Here is a 21,213-nt window from a genome sequence, read left to right as displayed (position 1 = left end):
ATACGTATTGAAATAAGCTTTATTCCTCCTTTCCAATGGCCAATTCACCACTTCACTTACTTACTACTTACTTATTTAATATAAATACCGGCTTGAACAAGGAAAGCGGTCCCTTACCTTGTGACCTCTATTTCCTTCCCGTAATTGAATCTTCCACAGAAAGCAGCTCGCACTCGGTAATAAGACTTGAACATGGATTCTTTCCCATCGACTGGATCTTTCACAGAGACCAAGAACAAGGACCGGGACAAATAGGGAACGGGAACTACTCTTTTCGTTTCGGGATTTGAGTAGGTAAGGGCAGCGGGACCAGCAACATGAACAATCGGACCAAGCAAGCTATTAAGCCAACTAACAAAGCCACAAGCTACAGGCAGGATACTTTTATAGCTCTACGATTAGGGAGTACGTCACCTTCCCTTCTCTTGAGGAGCCTCTCGTATGTTAAGTTTTACTATATTTTATGAGTTGGCGTATTTGAGTCTTTCCTTTCTTTTTAACTATAGGCATCGGCACAGGCACAACATAAGCAAAGAGGGAAAGAAGCTACACCATTTAGGATAGAATTGCTCACCATTGAGATGCCGGCGCCGACTGATCGATGAAAATAAGGCCAGCCTGTTAACAGATAAGAGGACTAGGTAATAAATACTTCGAATGCAATAAAAGAGCTTGATTGAGATAGTGAGTCCATTGTTGGGAGACTCGATGAGAAGAATCATCCCTCTCTTCCCTAGCGCATACTAAAGCAGAGTAGACTGATCGGACGACATGCGCATCAGAAAAATAGAATGGATTTCACATCGATAGAAATCAAGTCCTTGTCTTTCTCTGTATCGGTAGTAGCATCAGCCTCATTGCCCGGCATGGCTTGATAGTGGTATAAGGATTTCCCTGTAGGTGGTCCGCTTACTGTGCTATTTCAATGCTTCGGGGTACAAGATGTCGAAGGAACAAAGAGGACGAAGGTTCTTCGGCGCATATTCGTAGGATATGACACCGAACGAAAAGGATGGAGATGTTTCGACCCACCCGTAAAAGACATGTTTTGAAAAGATGGGGATTGGGGGCTATTGATCCGGAAAGACGAGATGGAATTGCTATTGAGTCTTCGAGGCGCTGAAAGCCCTAAGATTGATCTGATTCCTTCCATTTTTTCGGTCTTAGAGCCGGTAGATCAGATTGAATGAGGGATGGAAGGATGTTCCGGTATTCGAATTATCCGCAGGGCTACACGACGGTGGAAGTAGAGTGGCTGGAGCTCCTTCAAATCAATTATATTGGGAGGCCTAACGAGTGACAATGGTTCACAGTCCGACTGCTAATTCGAGTTACCTTTCAAACAGACGAGATTCCGCATCTACTTATTTCGGGATGAAGACATGTCGGCCTTACGACTGCTAATTGAGGCCTAAGGTATAGCAGTAACTGTATTAAACGTACTAGCAATGACTTTTGAGGAATTATTGATTCAAAACTTTCTATCGCTACACCCCTTTTCAACTATCTCAAATAGCGCACTAGCCGTAAGAGAAAGAGGTGTCGAATACGGCCACGCATCCGCTGAGCTGGCCGAAAGAAGCAAGCAAAGCAAAGAGTCTTACTCTAAAGAAAAAGCCTATTCCTATTCTAGAAATCCTGCAAACTATTAATCTAAGTACTTAGCACTCACCGCTACAATTGGCGGAAATTAATTGGCGCTGCATCTATCCCAATGAATTTTTTTCTTTTCCTTAGTCCTCTTCTTTAGCACTGGCTTACTCACAGGAAGCTGGCCTAGCAGATGACTCTTAGTTAGACTGGTACTAGTTAGGATATAACATAAGGGGAATTCCATTCTAGGAGTTCTCCAAAGCCCTATCCCATATAAAAAAAAGAGAAAAGCTATATTAACGCTCTAGCCCAAGAATAGATCTTATGAAAAAAAAAAGAACGATCGTCAGCGGAGATCGCAATACGAAGTTTTTTAGACATAATCCCCGGCATCAAAGAATTCCAGGGATTTTATCTATTTAAAGTAGGAGATAGCCGGGTATTCCCACAGAGAAGTCTTGCTCTGGCTTGCCCAAAGTGTTGAACATATAGAATTAAGGTTGTCTTACATACACACTGGTGGAATTGAATTTGATTCCGCTTTTTAAAATAGTAAGAGGGGAATTGAGTAAAATATCCTTGTCCGTAGTTCCAGCGGATTATCTTTTGTCTTGCAAACCCCTTATTCTGTACTCCCCTATTCTTGAAAAGACCGCTATGCACCTTGACTTTTGGCTTTTCGTTCTTTCTGCTGCAGCTGTTTAGCTATATGCGTCTCCTTTTCTTAGTCCCCATCAGGAAAGAAAGCTCTACAGTGAAAGGCTTCCTTGATTGGTACTACTGGCTTGTCCATCTACTGGGTGGGACTACTCCGACATATTCGGTGCTACGCCCCTATTATCCCGTCCTCGAGACTGAACTAAGGCACATCCCTTCTTTGCTTAGGGTTTGGTTCGGGTTCAGCTTCTGCCGCTGCTTCAGCCGGTCAAAATACCAGGCCGGGGCTTTCTTTCCTGTGGTTTCCGATATTGCAATGGCAAGCAAACAGAAGGTTTCCCTCTTTCGGGTATAGGCTTTCCCGATTGATTGGAAAGATTTTTTTTTATACTGCCAGAGAAAAAAAAAGCTATCTAACCCTGATATCCTTGGTACTGTCCCTGCTGAGAAAGATCCGGATTTCCCAGAGAGTGCTTTTCCGGTGCGGTGTAACCAACAACTCAAGGCTATCAAGGGAAGGAGTTGCAGTACCGGAGTTCTATCTCGGATCCACAGAATGATCAGTTTTTGTCTCGAAAACCGCTCTTAGCGCAGGTTCCACGTGGGATTGGATATCGAAGGTTCCTTCCGAGCATTTTGGATATGGAATCTGTATTGCCGGAAAGGTTCTCCCTGTCCCGGGCAACCTCTCTTCTTATAGGATTCATAGAGTGGAGTTTACCTTTAAGGTTGGATTCCATAGATCTAATCGGCGGAAAGAAGCACTGGCTAATACTTTTATGGGGATGGGGCCTACAAGGCAATCAGATAGCAGATTCCCTTTTACTGTCTTCAATGTCTTGAAGAACGTCTTCCCCGGTCCGAGACAGGTCAACAATCGTGGAAGGCCCAGGATGGTCGCTATAACGTCTTTTTCGGCATGGTAACAAGGTCCAACAATCTAACATGGAAGACGGTTACTGTGCCTTAAACGACGTGATATAGGCTTTAAAGAGGGTTTCATGAAGGATTGTGGGATAGCCTTCCACTCGGACTTGAGATCCTTTCCCTGGCTGGCAGGCTGTCTTAAATAAAAGGAATGCACATAAAGACAAGACAGCTTAAGCTTCACTGAAAGGCACATAAAGACAGTCTCATGCTTGCTTTAACTGCTGAAAGGTAAGACTCTTGGGACTGATGTCTCTCTCTTTATTTGACAGGCATGCATGAAAGAGAAGACATACAATCAAAGACTCTTTCCCTACCCTAAGGCATTCTTTGAACAGATGTACAGTACATATGTCTCTAAAGAGACTTTCTCTTGGGGCCGCCCATGACAAGTCTATAGAATAGATACTCTCTGTCTCAAGGAATTCCCCATCAACAAAGGTCGGGGATTTCATGGAATCTGTAAGGCAGGCTTTCACTCTTTCCAGGGCAAGCTCTCTTCAAAAACTTTCCTTTCCGGAAATCTGACCTGGCTGAAGCAGCGGCTATCGGAGTCAGGCTTAATAGAGCCTCCTATCTAGTCAAATACTGAACTGAAAAAAGAGAACCTTCTTTGTTTTAGGATTTCCCACTACTTTAAGAATTAGTTAAGAGAACATTATCGTGCCCACGGTAAACGCTGAGGGTGGCGGGGACGAGATTTGTTTTCTGGACCGGGTATACGCGAGTGGTACCTAGGAGAGAGGTTCACCGGTTATACCACTGTAGGGCCCAATCATCTTATTAAAATAAAATAAATAAGAATATGAAGCTGACAAGACAATGATTTCTTTCATAACCTCTACTTCTTTTTTGTATCAATCGGACCGGTCTTCAAAGAAAGATCAGATCTTCCAATCGCTTATGTCAGAGCAGCGTCCTCTTCCTTCTTCCTATGGTCAAGCGCTTGTACTCCCGGTATGTCTTGTACTTGGGCTTTCCTTTTGAGTGCAGGAAGAAGTAATCTCGTGCTAGGCCTCTCAATACCAACTAATTCCTCACTGTCTCTGTTCCTTCTCCCTTTAGAGCGACTACCCCGCTTCTTCCCCTTATCCTTATCCTCCTGAATCCTCGTTGGTCCTTTTGCACTGAAAAGCTTTCTTTTCGATCTTGTACTCAGTCAGGTACTTTAACACCAAGCCAATCTCGACAAAGACAAGTATTAAACAAGTAAGGATGTGAGACCAATCTCAAGATCTTTGTAATGAATTTAGAAGAGTGCGATTCTCCCCCTGGTATTCTAGTAGAGTCGGCTTGATACAAACCCAATCTCGATTCAAGTCAAAGCAATGAGCCATGTGAGACCTACGGAGCTACGTCTACGAAGCCTTAAGCAGAGAGGTGGAACCAAGCCGGTACTTTACTTAAAGAAAGGGATGAGAAAGGCGTTTAGGCACGAAAATACCAAGGGCAAGGTAGGATCAATCTAATTGAGCTCGTACGACAGGGTGGAAGATCTCTTTAGAAAGTCCGGGCAGGGGGGGATCAATTAACCAGTTAAGGCACAAAGTTGGCTCATAGGATACGACTCAACCATTCCACGGGCCGATCTAATTCATTTTGAAGAGAAAGATTCTTTTCTTTTCTAATAGACAGGAAGTATAAGCTCAAAGCGGAAAGGGAAGCCAGTAGCTAGACTAAGAGGTGCAAGTGGAATACAAGTCTTGGAGCTAGAGGGTGGACGAACGAAGTCAAGCAAGTCAGTCAGTTCAGTGACCAAGCCTTCTCCTTAACAGTTTCAATTAATCGATCCGGATAAAGGGAATTTGAACTTAGATTGGCTTTGTGTGAAAAAAGTCCAATAGCTGGGAGCGTAACAACTCAATTGATCTCCCGTCCCTCTCTCCTTAACTGAACTATCGTCCAACCTCTCCTGATAAGGAGAGTCTCTTCGTGAGGCTACGCCCCGAGGGTTAGGGTCAAGGGTTGGTCTGAAGCTTCTCGGATTTTGAGTCTGAATTCCCTCTATACCTCTCGTTATCAACTCTACTACCTGCGGCACCCATTGACTATATACTGAGCCTATACGCCATGCCATCCTATACCTTTCGGTCTGAAAACCTCTCTCCGCCACGCCCCTTCGGCCTTCGCTGCCTCTCTATATTAGCGAGAGTCTCGTTGTGATGCTTGACGCCTAGAGCTACCGAGAGCCCCTGTCTTTAATAACCAACCAAGCCAAGGTAGGGGGTAGCCCAGCTATTCGATTCGAGCTATAGAGAAAGGCCCAATTAGACCAAGGATCAGATAGGCAACTGAGTTTCAGTTTAAATAAAAAAGGGATAAAATCTCACTAGAACGAGGTTTACGGGTGGAAGAGAGCGGTTTAGTGGCTTTGGGGAGTCCATTGCATCAAGAGTATAGAGATTGATTGGGCCCAAGGTCCCTTTTTGCAAACCAGGAATATAGTTAACAAAGAGGTATCTAAGTTGCTCCTTTCTTCAGGCTTGGCGAGGGGGGAAGGAGGGAGGCAAGGGAACAAGTCTACTGTATCTACTGTTCCAGTCACTCGCTTGCTTACTGTACTTAATTACTAAATTACTAAATGCTATATCAAATATGGTGTGCTAATGGTGATGTGGTTACTAACCCACCAACATATATCATTCCGGAATGGACGACTGGAGCACAAACTCCTATTTATATACTTTCTTCCTTGCCAGGCCAGCTGGAAGCGAAAGAAGCTATCTTTACGGAATGAAAAAGTGCTTCACTGCGCATATGCATATGCTACAGCTGATATGCGACAGTCAGTATAATTGAACAATATTTTATCCACTTGAAGCTGATACGCTGCTAGAGTTGACTTGCAAGGTTTTCGCAGATGAGTTGTAGCTTCCTTTGTCCTTCTCTTCCCCTCCGAGCAGTAGCAGGAGATAATTCAATTGGGATAGTAGGGGACGGTGCTTCGGGTTAGCACTCTCTCTCTTTCCGTCGGTGAACAAGTCTCATTCGTTTGGCCGGCCCTAAATCAGCATTGAAATCCTTTTTTCCATGGTCATAGAATGATTGTGACTTACGAGTAACAGGCTCTGAAAGAGGTTGATCAACTACGGAGGATCCATTAGCATTCCCTCACCCGAAATTGGCACATGAGCACTCGAAACCGCCTCTCTTCTTGTCCCACCAGTGTTTAAAAACCTCCGCTATTATTATACTTTCTACCACGGAAACGTCGATGGGATGTACTTAGGTGCAGAAGCCATGATCGGTATAGTGAGGCTAGCTTTCCCTCTTGACCTAGGCTTAGGCTGGTATAGAAGAGTGGGAACAGTCTCCAGGGTATGTGTGATATTGGTATTTGAATACACAGTTATCAAGAAGTCAAGACAGCAAGAGTCGGATGCGCCAGAATGAATATATGCGGCCAATTCCTTCTTACTGATATCCAAAGATTCCCTTTAACAGGATGGTTTTAAATGATGGTTTATTACAGGTTCTGGTGGCATGAATAGGATGAGCATACGAATGAGCCGGAACATGGATAACGTAGTGGTTCGAGCCGGTCGAGAGTACGAGATTACTGACCGAAGACTCTTCAATTGAGATGGGCCGAAGCCCTGCTAGCGAAGGAATGCATCCAAGAGTGTTCTGTCTCATTGGTCCTCTCATGCCATAATTTTCTTCTCATAAATCCACTCCCGGAAATTTGAATACATGACTTATTTAATTAAATAATTAAAACTTTCGATCTGAGACCTATCGATTCATAGAATCGATATTCAATTCGCATTATTATTATTATGTTGTCTCCCCATCTCGATCTCTACTAATTTTAGTTGGGAGAAAAGAGGACTTGATCTTTTTCTTGACATGTAAGGATCTCTCCCCCATGCAAGCAATTAAGTCAAGCAAGTACTTTCCTGCGGTCCCAGGGGTCAGTTTCATCGGTTTGTCTTCGGTCTTTCAATACACTTCATTCTCTCCTTGCGCTCAGTCATTCCATTCAGTGCATGCATTCCCATCGAGCCAAGCCCTATCTTTCTACTCAAAATCTTACCGCTCGCTCCGTGGGGGAAGTCAGTCCACTCAATTCTTTTCTTTTTAATATTCCATTCCTGATTAAACTAAGGTCTTGTCATTTGATCAGTCCAGCTGGGGACACTAAGGATGTCCATAAGGTGGAAGGTATGAGTTTCAATAATGACCCTCAAAACCCTTCCTTTCTTCTTCTCTTCATTTCCAGGCACTCCATCATACCCTCCCTCTCGCAGTCCCACGCTTGGAACAACTATAAGAACTATTCGCTTTCCACTACGCACTACGTTTTTTTTTCTGCGATTGCGCTTCGCTAGCTAACTACTAATAGTGCAACTACTAGAACTAGAAACTAAAATTTCCTCTTAACGCCTCAAGAAGGGTCCTTCGCTACACTCGCGCTCCAGACAGAAAGGTCAACTCAACTAGTCGCAAGAAGAAAGGCTGGGTAGGATCGTAAACTCATCTGCGAACACCTAACTGCTGAGGTTGGTTCCGAGCCTTAGATAGGAATTCTTGGGCTTCTCTCGACCTGTGAAGAAAAGCTTTTTCAGATGTTAAAAAAAGCATTGTAGGATAATCGGCATCTGTCCCTCGAGAAAGAGTAAGATAGGCAAAAAGGCATAGAGACAACAGCGGTAATGCCGCATCTCTCGATGAGAAGGAATCCTGGAAAGAAGAGCAAAGAAAAGCCCTTCTTCTTCTGCCTTTTGACTCTATCTTGCCCTTTCTTTAGGGAATTGCGGAGTGAATGAGTGCAACAAAACAAGGAAAGAAGGCTATAAGCTGCCTACATGGAATTACTCTTCATGCACATTTCCCAGAAAGAGTATATTGCGATAATCGGATGCTAAGTCTCCCTGGCTTCCTTCCTCCAGCGGATCTGTGGGCATTAAAAGAAGAAAGACTTTCAGGTTCTTCGCCACATTCCTTCTTAGGAAAGAAAGGCTCCCGTTCGTGCCCTGTAAGAAGGAAAATTAGAAAGGAAGGCATAGTCGAAAAGACTAGCAGCTTCTCTGTGCATGGATATCTAAACTATTGGATTAGCGGCATTGGATTAGTGGCATTATAATTCAAAAAGACTTTCGCGAAGCAGGAAAACAATCAGGTAATCAGGAAAGGCAGAAAGGGTAGAGCCTTAGTTACCCGCAGCTCAAATAGCCAAGGTCGGTGGAAAAGGAATAGTACAGCTTGTTTGGATAAAGGAAGCATTCATACTCGACCCGCGTCTGGACGCCCCTCTCGGGCTCACTTCCTGACAACCCAGCCCACAACAGGAAATGGACAGGCATTGACAAAAGCCGAAGCCTCTAACGATTTTTAAGCTGGGTAACGGGTACCCTATCGGAAAGGGGTTTTCGTCTACCTCCCAAGCATATGGCGGGCTTATAGGGCGCTGGTCTCCGTTAGGCTTTGAGTCTAGGAGTATAGCGATGGCTTCATCCACCGGTCCTACCATGGAACGAGTTTCTTCGCGCTTGGCCTTGAAATTTCGAGGCATCTTTCCCAAGACAAGAAGCGGCGTCGGATCCCGGTAGTGCGGTAGTACGCCCAGCAGAATGTCGTAGACATCGTGTCCCAATCGGCCACGGAGCGGGGAGGAATTGCAATATACCAAAAAAGCGCATTTCCTTTCAGAGACAGAGGAGACTGCTTTAGAAGCAAGGCTTGATTGGTCGCCGAGTTTCCACAACGGGCCGTAAAATATATCAGATGCTAAAGGGGCACCCCTTTCCGGCATACATGCAGAAGTTGGGGATGGTATAGCTGTCCGGATACCATTTACTATCAACCCATTCTGTGTACGGTGGCTGGTAATTAGCAAGGGCCTGAGCATGCTGCGCATCCGGCCCATCTAAAACTTGTAATCGAACCCGCCTTTCTCCTGCTTTGAATGCCGGCCTATTTACGGGTCCACGGCCGTATCGACAGAGACCTTTACCTCATTCTCCGCCCCCCTTAAAGTCTCGGGCTATTGCGACCTTAGCTCGGCGTTCATCTTTCCGGTCTAGCTCAATGATGAGCTCTTTAGATGTTCAGTCTGTTCTGACGGATATAACGTTGCATGTCATCATCATGGGAACCTCATCATCGCTGGTATCCTCGGGTCCCGACGGATATCCGTCTGCAGGCTTAGAGCTTTGCCACCAATGAATTCATTATCATACTCTAATTAGAATGGCTTAATTGGTTTTGGTTTGGACTCTGCTCTCACTAACGTCGTAGAAAGCCATTCGTCAAGCGACCAAGCAATATGTGTCAATGTACTCTTTATGTACCCCGATACCTATTGAGTAGCAAATCTCTGCACTCTCGTAGTAAATTATCCTTTCCTCGATGAACTGATGAACTCAAGTCCAGGCTGGGAACAAAAATACCACGAGATGTGGAGCGCGATAAAATAATTTCTCTCTCCAAGCTAGGAGGTTAAAGAGCTGTATTAATAGCTGCTTTAAGTTAAGTCTTAGCTCTTTAGGAACGACCAGTAAGCGTAAACATCCGAAGGCGATTAATGGTTATTAGTCGTATCATTTTCACCTTAGCTGATAACCTTGCTTCGCCACTTATGCTAGCCGAAAGAAAGGCCTATGAAAGCTGTATTAAGTTAAGGCTCTTCAAGACCTTCTTTCCTTTACTAAAGCAGGGTTCAATCTCTCCTTCCTCCTGCTCTGGTTAGCACGGAAAAGCTGGTTTTAAGTCTTTCCTCTCTGTTTCCTTCCGTGTCGTTCCGGTCTCTTTTCCCTTTTCTAAGCTATATCAACATAGCCAACTATAAAACTCATCCGCTTGTCAATTCTTGGTGTAATACTCACTTGTAAATGATTGGTGTCAGAATTTTTTACTGATCAGGCGTGCTCAGTCTCAGTGTAAGAATTAGGAATTCCTCTTCCAACCCGTCCCAGAATGGGCGTTATGGCAAAGAACAAGAAGAAAACTAAAGGAGAAATTTGTCCAATAGTAACAAATGGTGCCTCCACAGGTTGACATCCGATCCAACCTAGTAATAAGCAATCCGCCAAAAGCAACCAAAATATTCCTTGGTAAATCGGGCGAAAACTTGAACTACGCACATACATACTTTTAAAAAAAGGTAAAGCCAACAGACATATAAAAACGGGTGCTATTGCGGCTACACCTCCCGATTTGTCAGGTATACTACGAAGAATGGCATGGATCGGTAGGAAATACCATTCCGGCACAATATGAGGCGGGGTGGGCATCGGATTAGCAGGTATATAATTGTCGGGATGCCCCAAAACATTGGGAGCATAAAAAATCCAAATAGAAAAAAAGATAGCAAAAGCTACCCAACCTACTAGATCCTTTACATAAAAATAAGGGTAAAAAGAAATTTTATCCATCTCTGAATGTACACCCAATGGATTATTTGATCCATATTGATGCAATGCGGCCAGATGAAGAAGACTGGCGCCTACTAAAATAAAGGGGAGTAAATGATGAAGACTAAAAAAACGATTTAAGGTGGCATTGTCCACGGAGAAACCACCCCAAAGCCAAGTCACTATGGTATCCCCTACTACAGGTATGGCGCTAGCTAAGCTTGTAATTACTGTAGCTCCCCAAAAGCTCATCTGACCCCACGGTAGTACGTATCCTATAAAAGCTGTCACAATCATTAATAGGAAGATTACAACTCCGAGACACCGAACAAATTCCCTAGGACTGCTATAACTCGCATGATATAGACCACGAAAAATATGAAGGTAAACCACAATGAGAAACATACTTGCCCCATTAGCATGCATATAACGTAGCAACCAGCCCCCTTCAACATCTCTCATAACGTGTTCTACGCTGTTGAAAGCTAGATCCACATGAGGTGTGTAATGCATAGCTAAAAAAACGCCAGTCACTATCTGAATGACTAAACAAATACCAGCTAACGAACCGAACCCCCACCAATAACTAAGATTGCTCGGGGTTGGATAATCTATCAAATGCTGATTAAGTGTGGAGGATATAGGTTGTTTAAGAAGAGAGAATCGTTGGTTCCTTATAGTCATTTTTCCTTCCTATCGTGACAACTCTTGTTCCCCCACTTTTTTAGCGTTCTGGGGCCCTACAATATATATATATATTAAAGAAATATAGTAAGAATATATATATAGTACCCTTTCTTTTATTTTCGAAGGATGGAGGGGGTATACAGCGAAAGAAGCGCCGAAGGGGTCATCCTGGGTTACTGAAGAGTCGTCCGACTGCTCGGTGACCGAAGAAGAGAGGTTTTTACCGCTTTCTCTTCTCTCCAGCACTCTCGGACTAATCATCTTGCTGCAACAAAGCAAGCAACGGAATGAATCTAATGGAAATTTAGATCTCTGTCTGCTTGGAAGATTCTTCTTTCCTCTTCGGTGAAAGAGGGCAAGGGTGTGTGGGAGCTAAGCTAAAAGGGGAGAAGATCTCGTCCACCAAGCGGGAACAGAGTGCGACCCCTAAGCAATTGGAGGTTCTCGCTCATCTCTTGGGGGTCCACATATCATCTGAAAACTTGTCCTGTTCCATTAGCATAGCTAAATTTGAATAGGATGACTCAGCGTCAGGAAAAGTAAGCCCCCCTTTGCCTTGATTGAATTTGGCTTCGCTGCGCCCTGAATCAATCAAAAAGCTTATTGATTTGATTCATCCCATTTCATTTGGGCGAGAGGGAGGCTGTGAGTCACCTGGGCTACGGATTTGTCGGTTGGTTGATTCTCGAAATCACCTCTTGATAACTTGATAAAAAAAAGGCCCTCGGGTCCCGACCCACAAATGAATAGGAAGCGAGGCGAGGGTCTTTCATTAAAGGGGGAAAAGAGGGGTGGGCTTTGTTCTGGGGGGGGCCGCCTTTCGCAGCTTTAGAAAGGAGAGAATTGTTGAAAGTCACTCTCTCCAACCTTTTCTATCTATCTTTAGAAGTAGGGCGAGAGAAAGTCAATATGATATTTGCGTTGGTTTTTCCAACGAAACTAAGCACTTTTTTGTTTTTTTCATTCGGAAGGCTCAGTCCCACACTCTGACTTCAATGATGGAAACAACCTCTGCACTCCGGCGCTCCAATGAACAACAGTTCCCCGCCTTACTATATTTAGAATAGTGGTCGATCCCTCGGGAATTACATTCGTAACTTAATGTTATGTTCACGCGATGATTCCAAAAGTACTACCCTGTTCGTAGTCTATGTCTGGGGAGCATACTTGACAGGAGATAGACACAGGCGGTAGATAGGTCCCCCACTTCGATTCCCGCCCCGTTAGCATCTCCGATCCGAGATAAGGGATTACTCCGTTAGGTCTTTTCGGTCCGGAGCCGGCCGGTAATGGACCTACTTACCTTGCTTGTGGACCAGCTGCGGAGCTAACCCTTGTTCTATTGGTTTGGTGGTTGCTACCAAGACGATTTCTTTATGCCCATCAAAGGACCTCGAGATGCTAATCCACGAAAAACGATACGAGAAATTCGAAAGAACTCATATACGGAACGAGGGCGACCCGTGGAAATACATCGGTTTCTTACTCGTGCAAAGGAACTATTTCTTGGCAACTTGGACAACTTATAACGATGTTTGTCCCGCATATCACTAGGAAGATCGGGATCTTTACAAAAGGCTTTATAAAGCTTTCGTCTCAATTCATATTTAGCCGCGAGCAATCTACGTTTGTGATCTCGTATATTTCGCTTCTCCGACATCTTACTGAGTTTCCCCCTCATCTTTTTGCAAAAAGCCGCTCCACGGTGGCTTTGTCTCATTGTCTATCTCGTAATTATTCGATTCCGTCCGAATTAGCTCCTCCTGCTCCTCCTTCTCCTTCGTAACCTTCATCGTCGTTGGTCCTTCTGCACTGCTCTTGATACGTCACCGTACCTTTTCAATGAAATCTGTGCCTTCGTTGAAAAAGTCTTTTTCGCGGGCTATGGGATTCGAACCCAATTCTTCCACGACCCCCCACGAATCAATCAAAAACCTACTTATCAAATACGAGCCGGTACGTACTTGACTGAGCTGAGCCAATAAGTGACCACAGATCCGCTGTAAGTACTATTTCAAGTCTAACGTTGGCATTTTACTCTCCACTTAACTTACTTGCTTGCTTTTTGATACGCTTGCTGGAGAAGGTCGGTTAAGTACACGAATCCAGGATGACCGAACTCGAACTCGCGATCGATCATATACGAGATTTTTCTTTCTATATGAAATTTCGGGGTCGGTAGTTAGCTGCGCAGCAATCCACAACGGGAATCAATCAATCCCAGAGAAAGTCCATGTGACCTCATGATTAAACGAAGAGATTACTCCATCATGCGCAACAAACCCAGGGGTTAGACTCCATCTTCTATATACGCAACCTCTGAGATATAAGGAAGATCCATGTCACACTAGGAATCAGCCGCCAAGAAAGGGGGAGAAGAAGCGTGTGATTCCCTGATCAAGACCAAGGCGGCGGGAGCTCCGCCTAGAAGAAAGACACAAAGGGGATAGAATGCCTTTCTTCTCTTAGGATATTTCTTAAAATAAAAGAGGTGGTATTAGTTTTGAAAAGAAAAGAAGGCCACCGCTTATCCAATTAATTGCCAATTGCAGCAGCAGACTCGAACCGATCGTTTTGAGTGAAGGCCAATACAATATGGGCAAAGGGGTTTAAGTTGTCAACCGCAGACGGGGCTAAGCTAAGCTTTATCGCGAATTCAAAGCCGGGAACCAAGCTAAAGATTCATGACTAGCGCGAAAGCCTAGCGAACAAAGAAGCGCAGCCCCTCCATCGACCAAGACTCCTGACACGGGGACTCCTTCAATATGCACTTTTATGTAAAGTGGCTTTAGGTGCATGGTCATTGCCTCAGTAGGTCGATCTATGATGACTCGTGCTGAGCTTACTGGTCGTAGGAAGCTTGTGTCCTTTTTATTTTTGAAGATGGTGATCATAGGACTGCCTTTTATCAATGTAACAGGCTCAGTCTGCTTCTCCCGCTGTTTGTTCGAGAACTTGTCGCTCTTCTTCGAGTTTTTTAGGTTCCTTGGACTCTATCCTATAGTTATAGTAGATTAATACACGATCTGTCCTGGTTGTTATGCCTGTACTTTGATGAGCATATTTTCGCCCAATACGATTCAGTCGATACAGAGTCTCTCCAAGCGGTTTTGTCGAGCAGGGCCTCATTCACTTGATTCATTTGACGAATGCCTAATCCTCCCTTTAGGCGTACAGACATCCTCCCAAGCCAGAATCTTTCATTTTTTGAATCTCTTTCACCCATTTAAATTTAAACAAACGAAAAATTTTGTCACAAAAACTTAAAATTTAGATGTCTGCATGACGTAACATAAGTAGGAAGAGCAAAAAGATAAATGAGTGAATTCCACATCCCGGTATTCCACAGTTCATTATTCATTAGTGTGAGTCAACGGATAAAGCTCCTCAATTGGATGCTACACCTGTGGGAGTTGAGTCAATTACTCTATTCTATGTCTTTCTCTGATATAGCGAACAATAAGGTAACGAAGTTCTGCGAATGACCGGGCAACGTAACTATGATGAAATTACTTCTGTGTTTGGTCTCTTTCTGACTAAGCTACCGAAGAAGTCTCTCTATCAGATAGGTCACATTCCTTGTATACAATGTTATCAGATGTACGGGGTGGATCACTAATTCGATCTCGGAATGCATTCATCCATTTTTTCCTTTCTGACACTTGCGCTACCGCTAGCTAGCTTAATGAGGGGAAGTGACAATCTACATATGAAAGAAAAAATGCGTTGCTTGTTCTATTCCTATTTATTCAAAACTATGCATCTTTCCTCCGATTCTTGTCATTAAAGTCTAGATAGATTCCTACTTCTTCCGACAAGAGGAAAGGAAGAAGTCCTACAGGGTTTATCCCGCTAAACAGTGGATTCTTGCAAAACCTATTCTTGCCAAGACATTCCGACTACACCTTCTTTTCTCCACTACTGCTATTGCTGCGGGAAGTGGCACTAATCTAATTTCGTTCTCATGGCCCATGTCGAAGGGAATAGAATGACAATTCTTTAGGTCTCTGCCTTTGCATTGCAAGCGCAGGATTTTCATTAAATAAATAGATGTTTTTAACTTATTCCATAGATAAGAGGTCTATCAATGTAGGAAGAGCGGCTACGACTACGAGAGCAGTAACGGCGCCCTAGCATCCGCCTGCAGCCATAGGATAGACTTGTCGCACTTCATTTCATAACGATGATTGGAACACCTTTTGGGTCTAGAATATCTCTGCCAATTGGACATTCCCAGTCAACGCTCAGGTCTGGTAGCATGGACAATCGGGCTTGATTAACTCCATTATGTATCTTGCCTGGGCTGCCTGTACTTCTCAAATCGGGAGTGTGCGACATAGAACCTGTGGCTTTTCCGGTCCAGCGGGGATTGGTCAGCCTTCTATTCCTTATGGCGAAAGAGTTATAACTGGGCAGGCATAGTTGTACCTAACCGAAAATAGAGTAATTCGCAAATAAAGCAAGTAGACTAATAGGGGAAAATGATTGCTCAGAGGTTTTTATCCCTCGATCCATGTGAAAGTTACTCCTCTTGATCTTGAGGGGCGTAGCGGTTTCGAAGTGGAAATCCCTTTTTTTAAAACACTATGTTTCCTGACATCCCATCTAAAAAAAATAGACGCTGCGCGCCGGACTAGGATACTCCTAATTCTGAGGCCTAAACGTGCCATTTCCTGCCCTATCCGAGAGTCTTCATCTAAGTGCTCGCGAATCCTCTTCACTTCAGGTACCTCTAGATCCTTTGCCAAAGGGGCCTCGAAAAGGTGCTATTTCGCGTTTGAAACCAATCGATGTGGGATCCTAAACAAACAAGTTTCTCTTCTTAGCTTAGCTTAGTCAGGCGCAGGGATCTCATCTCTTTAGCTAGAAGAAGACATTCAAAGTGCTTTCATATGCCGTGTCCGTGAGAGTCTCTGCTCCTAGTCTTTTGCCCGTTGGAGTCAAATCAAAAGACCAGCTCTGCTGCTCGAACTCCCTCCAGATGTCCTCTTGGTTGACCTAAGCAGCTTGGATTTCAAACGAAGGCAGGGCGCGTTAAGCAGAATCCTGAGCTAGTGGTAGTGGCTCTATTGACTATAGCCGTCCCAATGTGAAATATAGTATTCAGTAGACGCAAATGCAGATACTATCCCCTACGGAATAAAACTTTCTTTCATTCCGTAGGGGTAAGACTCTTCAAATAAAACTAAAAATTCACCTAGGACTTTTTTCTTTTATAGGGACTTCTGGCTCTGATCCTTCTATAGTAGGAAGACAAGATCGCAAGGGAATCACTAGTTCGAGTTCCATGCCTTCCTTCTGGTCCCAAACACTGGGTTATTAACCGATGAGTTCATTTTCCCCTTACCCATTTCTTGTCCATGTGTCCCTTGCTTCTTAGTGCTCCGTTGGACGGGGACTCCTTCTTCATTTGAATGCTTTGATGCTGGCCAACTGGGAGTAGGTTCTGGCTGCTCTTTCTGTGATGCTATTTCGACCTCGTAAAGATATTAGGACTTTCACACTGACATTGAGACAGAAAACATTCGATCAGTTTCCCAGCGTGACACGCTATGATCGCCGTCAAAGACAGGATTCGAGGATCGCCGTCAAAGACAGGATTCGAGGCCTTTGTCCCCATTGCTTGTTAGTTAAGTAGGGAGAGAGAACGCCCCATCTCTTGATTACGAAGATCACTTTCACAGCAAGCACGAAGCTTAACTATTATGTAAATTGAAACGATCTCCCCAGGAAAGCATGATGCCTGACTTGCCCCTGCTTTCCAAAACGGTAGACCAAAAGCACTGAAATGAATATGAGAAATGTGGCCTATCTATGGAAGGAATCTTTCGTTACTAGAACCCCTTCCTAGTGACTGTAAGCGAAATGCATTTAGCGAACGCCTGGGGGTACTGAGTTCCATATTTTTTATTATAGAAATGTTATCTCTATCTAAACGACTAAGTCTTCCAGTGATCTCTCCCCCACCCAAAACCATCCCTTCCAGCGTTAGCGCACAAGAAGGAGCTTTTGGCAGTGAGTCGAAAGTCTTAGTGAGAAGCCCTCTTAGGACTCTTTCCACTCTTCTCTGAGTGCCTTCAACAGTGCTTAGGTAGCGCTCACTGCGAGATAGGCAGCTCAGCTTACTATTATTCCTACCCTAATGTGTCAAGAATAGAATAGGTAGCACAGGTCAGCAAGCATAGCTAGATCTAAGGTATTTGCATCAGAAAGTCTATCCTACCCCAACCCACTTCTTGGTTCTTTCTACTATATATAATATGTGACCAGAGAAATGGGGAGATAGGAGAGTCTCGATCATGTGAGAGAATTAGGTATGGAAAACTGACTCACATACGAATAACTCTTCTTAAGGCAGGAGCCTAGCCTATTTTTTCAGAAATGCAAGAGAGAGTGCGCTAATGTAGGAGTGTGCTGCCTAGCAAAGTACTACTCTTAGCAACTAGCTTTACTGAAAGCCTTAGTAAGTCAGTCTAGAAACTTCCTCTTAGCTTAAGGGGTGGGTTGGTTAGGTTTATTGCACCAAAAAGTCGAGGAACTAAGAACGAAAAGAAGACGAACGAGCTAAAATACCTCTTTGCTCTAAGAGATAGTTGATTCAAGCAGGAAAGGAATGAGAGGAGCATCAGCATAAATATAATAAAGAAGTTGTTTTCGATTGACATTAAGGAAAATGAGTTCAAATAGAAGATTTAGGCTCAAAGACGGTTCAATCCCCCGAGCGTTGACATTGCCAGCTCCAGAAGACCGTCACAAACCATTTGACCACACACAGGGGAGCCCACAACCTCGACCTCAGTATGAAAAGCATCTAAGGGGGTTTACCACTGAATCGTTAGAGTCTGGGTGGTCAATCTTCCTTCTTCTTTGGCATCTCGACAGGTGGGCATGAAAACAAGACTTGAAGAGGGCTCAGGTATCAACGTCCTTAGCCCGCATTCATCAATATCAATAAGAGTCGCAGTCGTATAGGTATAGGCTAGCGCTTCCTTGCTCGCATCCGAAGTAGCGATTCCCTTCCTCGCTCAGTAAAGTCAGAAGGAAAGGCATAAAGCAAGTACTGCGAACCCCTTTAAGCACGAGATTGGACATCCTACTTTCTCCGCATCAAGACCGCGTTCACCCCCTTTCCTTTCAAAGCATTGAAGGCCGGGTGAGAATAAAGAGGGAGGGAGCACTCGTGGCACACTGACTATATCCGTTCGAGAAGAAAGCAGAGTTCCTATTCACCGCTACCCCTGAGTGAAGAGTCGACTCAAAAGAGCAATTCAAGAGACAAGCTTGCTTCTTCTCGCGGGTTGGCTTAATTTCTCTTCTTTCAGTCATGGATGGTCATAATACTTTTGAGTCGACTCCTTTTCGTCAAGTGGCTAAGAATCTTCTCTCTGTGGTTCAACAATTTAGCGAATCTTCTACCTTTTTTCGCACAAAGTGACAATCCAATTCAATGTGTTTGCTTCGTGCATGAAAGAGTGGATTTGAAGCCAGCTTTATAGCACTCTGGTTATCACAAAGTAGAGTTAGACCATTAGGCTTTATACCCAGCTCAGAGAGAAGGTGACGATACCAAGTTCTTTCTGCTGTTGCATCCGACATTGCACGATATTTTTCCTTTGCGCTTGATCGAGAAACTGTTCTTTGTTTCTTGCTACTCCATAAGATAAGTGAACCAGCAAAGAAGACACAAAAACCTGAAATTGATCTCCTTGAATCAGGATCTCCGCCCCAGTTAGCATCTGAGTAAGCAACTAGATTAGGTTGCCTTTTGACAGTAGGGAAAAAAAAAAAGCCCATCTGCTAATGTTCCTTTCACATAACGAAGGATTCTCTTGGCAGCTTGAATATGTAACTCACGAGGATCATGCATGAATTGACATACTTGGTTTACAGCAAATGTTATATCTGGGCGTGTAAAAGTGAGATATTGATGTGCTCCCACAAGACTTCTATACTTCTCTGGATGTTTGACAGGGTTACTATCTTTTTGTGATAATTGCTGTCCAAGAACCATAGGGGTAGGTGCAGGTTTGCAGTCATTCAAACCAAATCTTTTTAGAAGATCAAGAGCATATGTGAAGGAGGCTCCTACTAGCTGCACTGTAAAGTAAAGGGACTGCTTCCGCTTGAAAGGCTAAAAAGTTGAGTGACTACGCTTGACCTTTTTCATTCAATTGCTTGTCTTGGAAAAGACCTAAAGATTGCTGTAAAAGAAAGATCAAATAGATTTACGTTAGAGAATTCTCTTGTTGAAATAGCTTATCTGCTTTCTTACTTGCTGACTTAAGACTTTATGGATGTAATAACTCGGATTTCAAAAAAGGCGAGGGCTCTTATAACTCCATTGTTAAGCGGAGGGATGTTCTAAATCTGTCTATTTTAAATAGATTTGAGTTTATTATTACTACGTTTAATATTCAAAATAGAAGATATATCTAATATTTCGAGGTTGAGAAACTACTTTCCAAAGCTTTTTGTCTATCCTTTGCCTGATGGCTTTCCTCAAATAAAGGTCTTTCTACTGGCTAGCCTTAGGATTTTATGGACATTCAAAAAGATAGGGATTCAGATGAAATAGCAAAGAGAATTCGAAGAGAGGAATTGACTTGGGCTTACGACATGGTTGTTTTCCCTTGGGGGGCTATATCTTTCTTCCATGGTAGGGCTCTAGGGGCAGGGCATCTGTGAATGAATCCTTTGACTTTCCCTCCTACAAGGGGAAGGGACTACTCATATGGCTCACACGGGGACAATAGATAGAGGTTTTTTTGAGAGCAATAAACCTTGAACTCTTTAAGACCCTTAGATGGAATCACAATCTCTGCTGTTCGCTAGGGGAAAAGCTATCCAAGAGAGTTCTATAAGTCCCGGTATGCTACTTACGCTCGTTTAGTCCTTCTCCATAAGATTCAAATATAGCTGCTTTTTTCAAAGCAGGTCTTAGCACTGCACCTAGATCCAAGGCTGCAACTCCATCTGGTAAGGGGACTGCTGCAACGAGAACTTAAACTCAAAATGAATTTCATCCCCCGAGAATCTGCTATCTCTAGCTTCCTTTCCTCCTTCTTCCTTTTCTGATCCTGATGGCTTGACAGAGTAAGGGACTAATGAGACTGGGACTTATAATGGTAATCTAGAAAGTGTTACCTCGGGGACTGCATGCAACCTTTAACACTCAAACTGCAGGCTAGGCTTACCTTTTTTTTATTCTGCAACTGAATTTGATTGGGGACTGAGACTGCTACAAGAGGGAATGCCCCTACCATGGCAAGAGATAGCCCTATAACCTGGTTTTCAGCAGATCTAGAATATCCTGCCCCTCTTTCAACAAACTTGCTTGCTCACTTCCAATCTAACGAGAAAGAAAATCTCTAACTGGTCCTAGAGAAGAACCTGAATGGCTTACAGGGCACTCTCCATGGCTAGAAGAGGGAATGACAAGATTAGGATGAATGGAAGCTAGCCCTAAAAGTATATGGGTGGCAACTCACCCTCATACTAGATATGAGTCAGCAAAGACAGGCCCTCGCTCGATCTATGATATCAGAGAAGAATATAGTTTAAGATATGGGGACTGCTACTGGCATATTACTCCCTTCAGTTAGTCTTCCCTGTTGGCTTGAAAAATAAATGTCTTGTTCACTCACTTGACCCTGTTTACTGCATGAAAGAAATCATTAGCACAGGTGTTATTTATATATAAAGTGGATCGCTTCTAAGTGAAAAGGATGAAATGGAAGGGAAGAAAGAAGTCAACTTATCATCCTCTTCATTCCCAGATGATTAAGAAAAGAAACTTAAAAAAAAATATCTCTTCATATGCCGAAGATCGTACTATTGAAAAGCAAAGATATTCACTAAGCCTAAGTCAGTCCTTACCCCGGAAATCTTAGATCTACGAATATCAAAGTCTGATAGCAGAGTTCAGCTTAAAAAGCAATAGCTTCGGAAGAGATGCGCCTTTCGCCGGGTATTCCCACATTGAATCGCAATTGGT

The 21,213-nt window shown here is 43.7% G+C and overlaps 2 protein-coding genes across 2 annotated transcripts; both read right to left on the bottom strand.

Annotated features, from left to right (window-relative positions):
- Positions 1-10,037: 10,037 nt before the first annotated feature.
- cob (apocytochrome b) lies at positions 10,038-11,216 on the bottom strand. Its single transcript has one exon. The coding sequence runs from the start codon at positions 11,214-11,216 to the stop codon at positions 10,038-10,040; it is 1,179 nt and encodes a 392-aa protein (YP_009153936.1).
- Positions 11,217-12,576: 1,360 nt separating this feature from the next.
- On the bottom strand, positions 12,577-12,879 carry rps14 (ribosomal protein S14). Its single transcript has one exon. The coding sequence runs from the start codon at positions 12,877-12,879 to the stop codon at positions 12,577-12,579; it is 303 nt and encodes a 100-aa protein (YP_009153935.1).
- Between the last annotated feature and the right edge of the window lie 8,334 nt (positions 12,880-21,213).

Source organism: Gossypium hirsutum, mitochondrion (assembly GCF_007990345.1).
Source record: "Gossypium hirsutum mitochondrion, complete genome".
Taxonomy (NCBI): domain Eukaryota; kingdom Viridiplantae; phylum Streptophyta; class Magnoliopsida; order Malvales; family Malvaceae; genus Gossypium; species Gossypium hirsutum.
This window is presented reverse-complemented; position numbering and strand designations above follow the sequence as displayed.